The sequence below is a fragment of the Ochotona princeps genome, chromosome 6 (genome assembly GCF_030435755.1).
Source record: "Ochotona princeps isolate mOchPri1 chromosome 6, mOchPri1.hap1, whole genome shotgun sequence".
NCBI classification, from domain to species: Eukaryota; Metazoa; Chordata; class Mammalia; order Lagomorpha; family Ochotonidae; genus Ochotona; species Ochotona princeps.
The window spans coordinates 37417147-37427350 of record NC_080837.1 but is presented as its reverse complement, the minus strand read 5'-3'; the positions used below and the strand labels follow the sequence as shown (position 1 = coordinate 37427350).

General features: G+C 54.5%; 2 protein-coding genes across 2 annotated transcripts in view; one reads left to right on the top strand and one right to left on the bottom strand.

Annotated features, from left to right (window-relative positions):
- Positions 1–3828: 3828 nt before the first annotated feature.
- GCHFR (GTP cyclohydrolase I feedback regulator) lies at positions 3829–9429 on the top strand. Its single transcript, XM_004578172.3, has 3 exons — positions 3829–4246; positions 7624–7718; positions 9072–9429. The coding sequence occupies exons 1-3, from the start codon at positions 4211–4213 to the stop codon at positions 9193–9195; spliced, it is 255 nt and encodes an 84-aa protein (XP_004578229.1). The 5' UTR covers positions 3829–4210; the 3' UTR covers positions 9196–9429.
- Positions 9430–9521: 92 nt separating this feature from the next.
- Positions 9522–10204, bottom strand: part of DNAJC17 (DnaJ heat shock protein family (Hsp40) member C17) — a 32908-nt gene continuing 32225 nt past the window's right edge. Inside the window, exon 11 of the mRNA XM_004578171.3 lies at positions 9522–9747. Coding sequence (XP_004578228.2) covers positions 9625–9747 — 123 coding nt within the window. The 3' untranslated portion in view covers positions 9522–9624. The remainder of the gene's footprint in view (positions 9748–10204) is intronic.

The following is a 10204-nucleotide window of genomic DNA, read 5'->3' as shown; positions in this document are numbered from 1 at the left end:
CCATCTCTTCTTCCTTCTTACCTGAGGCCTAGGGGATCTGCTGCTCTCTGCTTTGTGGCCTGGGCCTGCAGTGGGCCTGTGCGCTGACCCTCCCCGCCTTCCAGGCCTGGCAGAGCTGGATACAGCAGCCAGCCAGCAGCCAGCCCAGACAAAAGACAGGAAGAAGAGGTGGGCCGCAGCCAGCACCCATGCCAACGCTACTGCCAGCACAGACACAGCATTCCCCTCTGTCCATGGGCGAAGGCAGTGCTGCCGGAAGCACTGACGGTGCTGAACAGTAAGGCCAGGCGAGCAGACCAAGTGCGGGCATTCATTTCCCCCCAGGATATTAAAGATGCTATCTGGCAGGCATTTGGCTGCGGGATGCGCGATGCTGGGGGCAAGGAGGGGCTGGGGACAGCGAGGTTCTATCTGGTGTCACATCTGCAGACCAACTCTGCAAACATCACAGCCTGGAGGCCGGACACAGGCACAGCCACCTTCCCCTGCCCACCGCCTTCCTGCCCAGCCTGAGACGGGTGAACAGGGCAGACTCCCAGCTCCTGTCCTGCCTCAGCTTAGAACATCACCTACCTGGCTGTTCCAGAGAAGGTGATTGCCCAATGCCTTGTGCTGCTGGCTTACCCACTGGGTCTAAACTCTAGGCTCTTGACAGAATTAAAAGATTCTAATTTTATTAAAGTTATTTATTTATTTACTTGAAAAGCAGAGTGACAGAGAAGGGGAGATAGAGGAATTGTTTCTCCACTGGTTCACTTCCCCAAATGGCCACATTGGCCAGAAATGGGCCAGGCTGAAGCCAGGAACCTGGAAAGCAGCAGAGGATGACCCAAAGCCTGGGACCCCAGGAAGAGCTCCTGGCTCCTGGCTTCAGATCAGCTCAGCTCCAACCATTGAGGCCACTTGCGGAGTGAGCCTTTCTAGTTTTCTCTTTCTCCTTGTAAATCTGCCTTTCTAAATGGTTAAAGTCCTTACCTTGCAAGTACCATATGGACAGCGATTTTTGTCCCAGGTGCTCCAATTCCAATTCCAGTTCCTGCTGGTACTTGGGGAAGCAGAAGAGGATGGCCCAAAGCCTTGGGACTCTGTACACACATCAGAGCTCCAATCTTTGGATCAGCTCAGTGCCTGCCTTTGTGATCACTTGAGGAATGAACCAACAGACAGAAAATCTTTCTGTCTCTCCTTCTCCTGTAAATCTGTCTTTCCAATAAAATAAGTAAATCTTGGGCCTGGCACAATGGCTCAATGGATAAAGTCCTTGCATTGCATGTGCCAGGATCCCACATGACCGCTGGTTCATATCCTGGTGTAGGAGGACATTGTGACCGTAGGTTAGCACAGGATTACAGTTGATGGGACAATATTTGTATGATAAACAACTGAATGGATGTCTTGTGTGTGACTGATTGGATATCCTTTGCATGAGAACAACTGTATGGCTACCTTTTGTATACCTGATGAGATATCATTTGTATAAGAACAGTTGAATGGGAAGTAATATACAAGGCAAAAGGACTTCCAAACTAAGGCATAGAAACAGTTGAGGATTCTGTTGATGAACTAAATATCTCTACCCTAATCCTGTATGACCCTCAGCATATAAAGTCTGTTGCCCCTAATAAATTTTGGCTATTGATCATCAGTCAGTAGTCCAAGCGTGTTATTATCGGCTCCATGCACCAAGTCCATCGCTGCAGGACAGCGACATCCTGGCTGCCCCATTTCCCATCCAGCTCCCTGCTTATAGCTTGGGAAAGCAGTAGAGAATGGCCAAAAGCCTTGGGATCCTGCACCCGCAAGGGAGACTCAGAGGAAGCTTCTGGCTCCTGGCTTTCGATCAGCTCAGCTCCAGCCACTGTAGCCCCTGAGGAGTGACCCAGTAAATGGAAGATCTTTTTCTTTGTCTTTTCTTCTCTCTGAAAAATCTGACTTTCCAATAAAAATGAATAAATCTTAAATATATATACATATATATATTTTAAAAGGCAGAGTGATAGAGGGAGGAAGAGAGATCTCCCATTTGCTGGTTCACTCCCTAAACGGCTGCAACAACCAGGCTGAGCCAAGCTGAAGCCAGGAGCTTCGTCAGAATGTCCCCCCCGAAGGTGTACAGGACCACACACTTGGATCATCCCCAGACACATTAGCAGGGAGCAGGATTGGGAATGGACCAGCTAGGACATGAACTAGCACTTAGATGCTATATGTCACAGCAGGTGCCTGCATTTCATCTACTTGAAAAGAAACAGAGAGAGGGAGAGAGCAACCAAGACAGAGATCTTCCATCCACTGGCTCACTCCCAGGTGGCTGTAACAGCCAGAGCTGGATCGGGCCCAAGTAACGTTTAGGTTAACCTTTTCTGCTTTCCCAGGTGAACAAGCAAAGCAGCCAGACTGGAAAGTGCACACAGGGGAAGAGGTCATACCTAGCACACAGGCCAGGGCTTAACCCTGTGTACCACAATGCAGGCTCGGCAGTCCATTTTAAACTTGATGTAATTTGCATTGCCAAGACATCTTGGACACAGTATCGTATTACGTTTCCTGGGTCATTCCATTTCCCCCTTTATGAAGTGCTGCTTTAAACGGGTTGCCAGTGTTTATCTTTTTGCTTATCTTTTTGTGATTCTGTATAGGCCCTGGACACTAATGCTGTGTCAATTTTTTTTCATAAATTTTTTTCATAAATTTTGTTAGCATATCCTGGGTTAAGCATGAATTTGTTTTCTCTATGGAGGTAAACGGTTAGCCCAGAGGATGGAGTAGGATTAGGGGTAAAGACTAATAAACCAGGGGCCCAGACAATGGCTCCATTGACTAATCCTCTTTCAGCACTAGCATCCCATATGGGCGCTGGTTCTGTTCCACTGGCTTCAATTCCCATCCAGCTCCCTGCTCATGGCCTGGGAAATCAGTAGAGGATGGCCCAAACCCTTGGGACCCTGCACCCATGTGGGAGACCCAGCAGAAGCTCCTGGCTCCTGGCTTCGAATTGGCTCAGCTCCAAACCTTGTAGCCATTCAGGAGTGAACTAGAAGACAGAGGATCTTCCCGTCTTTCCCCTGTAAATCTACCTTTCCAACAAAAATTAAAAATTTAAAAATGAAGGGGCCCGGCGTCACAATCTAATGGCTAATTTCTCACCTGCATCTGCCAGGATCCCATATGGGTGCCAGTTCTAGTCCCAGCTGCTCTACTTTCCATAAGCCAGAATCCCATTAACAGGCTAAAGATTCTGTCTCTTTCGTTAAATAAGTCCTTTTTAAAAATGATAAGCTAGGCCATTAAGTAAGGATCTTTTAGTATTACAACTTCCTGTGGCTTTTATAGCTTGGTTCACTGGGTTTCAGCGCTGGCGGCCCTAGTGGTCCTATTCAGGCCGGCAGAAGGGGGCTAAGCCTGTCTCAGCGCAGGGACACCAGAGCCCTGGCCACTTCCGTCCACTTTGCTTCTTGGAGACTGAAAGAGAGGCGGATGGCAAGTCGCCAAGTGTGACGCAGCTGGTCCGGGCACAGATGAGGGGACACCAAGTGGCAGAGTCAGCTCTTCCACCACCCACACTCCGGCCCCCAGGCGTAGCCTGGCCATCGCTCGTGTGCCCCACCTCCGTAGCAGCGCGGGAAGCACCCCCATGGGAGGGTCAGATTCCACCACTATGGTCACCGGACCAGCGCGCAGCTCCTCCAGACTCAACTTGCCGGGCCGCATATCTATGAAGGGGGGCGGCAGCGAGTACGCGGCCACCGGGCCCGTCACAGGCCCCCTCCCCCCGTCCCCACGAGCTGCGAGGCGCTCCTGGGCTAGCTGTACTTGGAGCCTGGGGAGTCAGCGAGGTCGCCCAAAGCTCTCCAGTCCTCACAGGGGCGAGTCTGCAGCCTGCTCTGGAGATGTTACAGGGCGAGGGCACAGGCTCCCCAGGCGCAGCACCCTTGGCCAGCTGTGATCCCGCGCCTCCAGGCTGCGGGCTCCCCCCTCCTTCCCGCACACCTTCCTTCTCCCGGCCCCGGGGTCCAAGTCCGCTGCCCCCAAGGCCGGACAGGCCGAGGGCTTGGCGCGTCACCGCCGTCCGCTCCTGATTGGCCAGCCGCCCGAGCATTGGCGCCGCCAGTGGCGGCGACCGGATAACGGGATTCCGACTTGTGGGTCGCAGTGTAGACGCTACAGGGGCTGAGCCACAGGCTGGGAGCCTGACCAGGACGCGCGCACCATGCCGTATCTGCTCATCAGCACTCAGATCCGCACGGTGAGTACCGGTCGCCCGCAGACTCGGAGCCCGTTGCGGGCCGCGGTGGCACCTCCGTGCCTCTCTTGCGGGCAGTGCCCACCCGGAGCCCGCGCAGGCACGCCCCCTCGGCGGCAGCCACGGAGCTGTGCCGTGGGGAGCCGGAGCCTCTTTGGGCCTCTGGCGGGGCCGGGTGCGTGCGTTCTCGCCTCGTCCTTGCCTGGGACGAGTCTCCCGTGGGCGAGAGCCCTGCCCGCACACATGCAGCTCGTAGTGCCCTCCACAGAGCTACTTCCCATGAAAAAAGTGGGAAAACCTGAGGTGAAGGGAGTTGGGCAAGAGAAGGACCTGCTGCTGTGCTAGAGCCCGGCGCCAAGTCCCTGGCCCGCGTCCACAGCTGCGTCCTGTGGCACCTGCAGGAAGCCCGGTCCCTAGAGGGTGGGGAGGAGAGAAAGGAAGGGTCCGGGGGGGGGGGGGAGGTAGGAAAAGCTGCAGTTGGGCAGAAGGCCAATCGGGAGTCCCACGCGCGCCCCGTTTTCCTGGGTGCAGCGTTCTCCCCTGTGAAAACCAGTGCTGGTAGCTCCCAAGGCCCTTTGAGCGTAACAATTTATAGGAGTGCCCCTACCCCACTTGTGCAGATATCCCCACACCTTGGGCATGGGGCGGAGGAGGAGCACAGAGCTCCCTTGGGATGAAGACAAGAGTGGATAGGATCATTACAAGACTGATGTCTTGGCAGTGCCCCTAGGGCAGTGGTTAAAATGCAAATTCCTGTGGTGAGCACGTGGCCTAGGGGTTAAGATGCCAGCTAGGGCACTCACATGCCAAAGCGGGATGCCTGGAGGTTGAGTCCCAGGTACAGGTCTCGCTGCAGCTTTCTGCTGACTTGAACTGTGGCATGCAACAGGTGATGGCTCAAATGGTTGAGCCGGACATTCAGGTGGGAGAGCTGAATTCAATGTTGCAAGCATCCCGGAGGGAGGCAGACCAGCAGGTGGGGAAATTGCTCTGCTTCTCATTGTGTTTACACTTGTTACTTATTTTTGAAAAGCAGTTACAGAAAATAAGGGAGAGAGATCTTTTCCTCACCCATTCACTCCAAATGGCTGCATCGGCCTGGGCTGGGTCAGGTGCAAGCCAGGAGACCAGAACTCTATCCAGGCTCCTAAGTGGGTGAAGGGTGCCAAGTACTTGGGTCATCTTCCTCTGCCTTCCCATGGGGATTAGCAGGGAGCTGGATTGGAAGTTGAATGTCCAGGACTGGGATTGGCACCCATACGGCATGCTGCAAGCACAAGTGCCAGCTTAACCTGCTGGGCAAGAATGCCAGCACATACAATATTTTTCCTGTGTCCCTGCCTACATCTCCTCAAATTCACTCTGTCTGAGGCTGGGACATCCACAAGCCAAAATATTCTCCCCACCCAGATACTCCCTTTAAAACAAAACAAAAAGTGTGGGGCCCAGCGTGGTAGCCTAGCTGCTGGAGTCCTCCCCTTGAACTTACCAGGATCCCATATGGGCGCCGGTTCTAATCCCAGCAGTCCCACTTCCCATCCAGCTCCCTGCTTGTGGCCTGGGAGAGCAATCGAGGACGGCCCAAAGCCTTGGGACCCTGCACCCGCGTGTGGGCGACCCGAAGGGGGCTCCAGGCTCCTGGCTTCGGATACACTCAACTCCAACCATTGCGGCTGCTTGGGGAGTGAATCATCGGATGGAATATCTTTCTCTGTCTCTCCTCCTCTCTGTATATCTTACTTTCTAATAAAAAAAAAAGTGTGCACATATGGAAGTAAAAGCCAAAGACTCAGACTCGGTATCTACCATTGTGTACCCACAATACAGCCCACCTTTTTTTTTTAAGATTTATAGACAGAGAGGAAGATCTTCCGTCCACTGATTCACTCCCCAAGTGGCCACAACGGCCGGAGCTGAGCCAATCAGAAGCCAGAAGCCAGGAGCCTCCTCCGGGTCTTCCACATGGGTGCAGGGTCCCAAGGCTTTAGGCTGTCTTTGACTGCCTTCCCAGGTCACAAGCAGGGAGCTGGATGGGAAGTGGAGCTGCTGAGATTAGAACCGTCACCCATATGGGATCCCAGAGCATGCAAGGCGAGGACTTCAGCCACTAGGCTACCGCACCAGGCCCTAGCCCACCTTTTTAAAAAGATGCTGCATGTAGCAGCAGTGAAGAGGTACAGCACGCTAACCCTTTGTCTGCAGCACCGAGATCCCATATGGGTGCTAGTTCGTGTCCCGGGTACTCCACTTCCCATCCAGCTCCCTGCTTACAGCCTGCAAAAGCAGTAGAGGATGACCCAAAGCCTTAGGACCCTGCAAGCACGTGGGAGATCCAGACGAGTTTCCTGGCTTCAGATTAGATCAGCTCAGTTACGGCTCCTGTGGTCACTTGGAAAGTGAACCAGCAGAAGGAAGATCTCTACCCCTCCTCTCTCTGTAAATCTGCTTTTCAGATTAGAGAAAGAGACAGACAGACAGACCCGGGGGGGAGGGGAGGACAATAAACAGTGCGAGAGATATCCACAATGGCCAGGACTGGGCTAGACAGACGCCAGGAGCATCTCCAGGTTTCCCACATGGATGCAGGGATTCAAGCACTTGGGTGATCCTCCACTGCCATGGAGAGAGCTGGATCTCCAGTAGAGAGCTAGATCACAAACGGGGCACCAGCATCCATAGCGGATGCTGGTATTATATGCAGCAGCTTTACTCACTACACCACATCAGCCCTTCTGTGACCCCCAAGATTTGGAAATTTCTCCCCACTAGTAAACATGTTGCTCCACTCACCCTAAAGAAAAACCTAATGAGCCACTCCCCATTCCCCCCTGAGTAACCACTAACCTGCTTTCTATCTGAACATGTGGCCTTTTGCTTTTGCTCTCCCAGGTGTGCAGTGCCATGCACATTGTGGTGTCTGTACTTGGGTCCTTCCTGTCGCCCTGTAAGAGTCCACCGAATGGCTGCATTCCCCAATAGATAGCACAGGGTCTCTGTCCTCCTTTAAGCCAGCACTGCTGTACGTGCAATGCTCAGTACAACTTCATGGGGGCCAGCAGGGAGGCCTTGCCCTGTTCAGGTTTCTCACTGATGGGCTCCAGTCCGTGCTAGCTTGGGCTCAGTCTCCAAGGACCTTATGGCCCCTGCAACCCTTTTTTTTTTTTTTTAAGATTTATTTTATTTTTATTACAAAGTCAGATATACTGAGAGGAGGAGAGATAGAGAGGAAGTGGAGCTGCCGGGATTAGAACCAGCAGCCATATGGGAACAAGGCGAGGACCTTAGCCACTAGGCCACGCTGCTGAGCCCGCCCCTGCAACCCTTACTGGAAGCTTGCATGGGAGGAGGAGAACCAAGACAGTCTGTGGCTTCCCTTGCAGGAGGTGGGCCCCACCATGGTGGGAGACGAGTACTCGGATCCAGAGCTAATGCAGCATCTGGGAGCCTCCAAGCGATGTGCCCTTGGCAACAACTTGTAAGTAGGGGCACCCCACACCTGCCTCAGTCCCCATTACACAACTTTCAAGTCCAGGGCCAACCCACCTATGCCTATGTCCTGCCCTCTCCAGGGTCTGTTGTGTCCCCCCTTCCCCCACAGTCCTCAAGGTGGCCTCTGGTCTTTACCACAAGGCAGCTCCATGCATCCTGAGTCTGTTGCCTGGGTCTGAGCTGCCGTGAGCAGACTGCTTCTGGCCCTGCCCTCCCTTCTCAAAGCTGGTCCCCAGCAGGCATGGCAAGCCAAGCTTCTGTCTGGCCAAGCTGGCTGGGTAGCATAGTAAGATTCTGGAATCCAGCCAGGCTGCTGCCCAGGATTCAGCCACATCCCTTGGCCTCATTCACACCCTCTCTGCATCCATCCTGTGAGCACTACTTCCTCTTCTTCCTGGCCACCAACCCTGGCTGCATGGGCACAGAGCTCCCAAGAAGCAGCCCAAGTTAGTCCCAGTTCCAAGGGGGTAAAGAGGAGGGAGCCAAACCCATCCCCCAGGGCCAGGGCTGGAGCTCTTCGTCTGCTGAATGAGCCCTGGGTGTCAGGTAAAATTGAGAGAAGAAAAAGCACCGGTGCTCCGTGCCAAGGGGTGGCCGAAAACCCGGAGCAACTGCCCCCACACTGCACGCCAGCCGGGCGGTGACAGGAGCAGATCCTGGGACAGCAGGCCGCTACTCCCAGCAGCACGTGCACTCACCTCCATGCCTGCTGTCGGGCCAATGTGGAGTCGACTGTGTGCCACTGGAAGATCTACACATCTAACCTGTATTCTCAAGAATGTAAGGGGGGTGGCAAAGAGCTGTACAATGTCTATGATCAAAACTTCAAACATGGATTTCAAAGTTTTCTTGCACCAACAAACTCTGATCTTTTTTAAAGTTTTGATTGATTTGAAAGAGTGTTAGAAAGAATTTCCATGCTCCGGTTCACTGACCAACAGCCAGGGCTGGGTCAGCCCAAAGTCAGAAGCCAGGAACTCCCACGTGGGTGCAGGGGCACAAATACTTGCTGTTCTCCAGGTGCATTAGCAGGGAGCTGGACTAGAAGTGGAGCAGCTGGGAACTGAATCAGTACTCTGATGCAGGGTTACAGGCTGCAGCTTCACCCCCTAACTCCTAATTCTGTCACTTCGTAAGCTTTCTGTAGCACCTAAACATGGTGCCACGGTGAAGCTGCTGGGAAGAATGAATGTGATAGTGCATGGCTGGCTTGGCAGGGGGAGGGGCAGGGAGAGCAGGCTGGGCAGCATCTAGCACGCTGAGCCCCTGCAGCCAGAACTCCTGACCAGGCCTGCCCTGCACAGGTCCTCATACCACCCACCCCTCTGCTTTCTTGCAGCTCCGAGTACTACGTCAATGACCCTCCTCGCATCGTCCTGGACAAGCTGGAACGCAGGGGCTTCCGGGTGCTGAGCATGACTGGGGTGGGCCAGACATTGGTGTGGTGCCTGCACAAGGAGTGACCCCTTTCTCAGAGGGGCTGCCTTGTCCCCAGTCCCCGAGCAATTTCCCAGCCACTGCCTTCCTCCAGCCAGAGGGGGAGGACAGGAGCCCCTTCCTCCTCAGCTCCCAGCTACCCTGCAGCTCAGGCCCCACACTGCCTTCTGGGAGCAGATGTACTCTATGGGCTGGCTGCCCCCATCCATGCTGGGCATCCCAGGCCTCCATCCTTACCAATAAAAGGCTCTGCAGAGTGGTCCTCCTCTGCTGTGCTGGGGCAGTGCCTCCAGGAGGCAGAAGCGCAGGGTGGGGAGGAGGGGGGACTGTCTTGCCCAGGGAGGCAGCTAGGGCCACCCTACACTGGGCAACCACTAGAAGGAGACTCTTTACCAAACAGAAGTTTATTGCAGGGCTTCAGGAAAGGGCTGTGGGTTAGGGGTCCTGAGTGCAAGCTACGTAGGTGGTCCTTCTGTGTCCTCCTGTTGCATCTGAGCGATCAGTCGCTGCCGCTCTGCGGCCTGACGCATGCGCATCATGACCAGGCTCTCGTAGTCCCTCTCTGACAGCACCGAGTCCTGGGGACAGGCAGGGGACAAGCCAGGGTCAGGAGCAGCAAGGACTCCAGAGCCAGCAGACAGGGCTGTGGTCATGGAGGGATGTTGGAAGGTAAGACCCCAGAACATCCTTCTGGAATCCTGACCATTCTTTAGACCAAGCAGGCCCTTGAGCTTGGTAGGACCCTTCCTTAGCCAGCTCCTTCAGCCCAGCTCAGCTGGATCCCCAATCTCCCTTTCCCCGGGGTCTTTCCCATCTGGGCCAACTTCAGCTGTTGCTTCTGGATGACTCACTTGCTCACGCTCTGGTCAGGCCGTCATGGCCCTTCACTTCCTCTGGTCCTTCCCCTGGCACGCCTTCGCCCTGCCACCTGGCTTCTGCCTCATGGTTTCTGACAAAGGCATCCACTGGCTGCAGCCTGCCTGGCCCCAGATGCCTGCCTCCCCAAGGCCTGGCTCCTACTAAGGATGCGAAGGG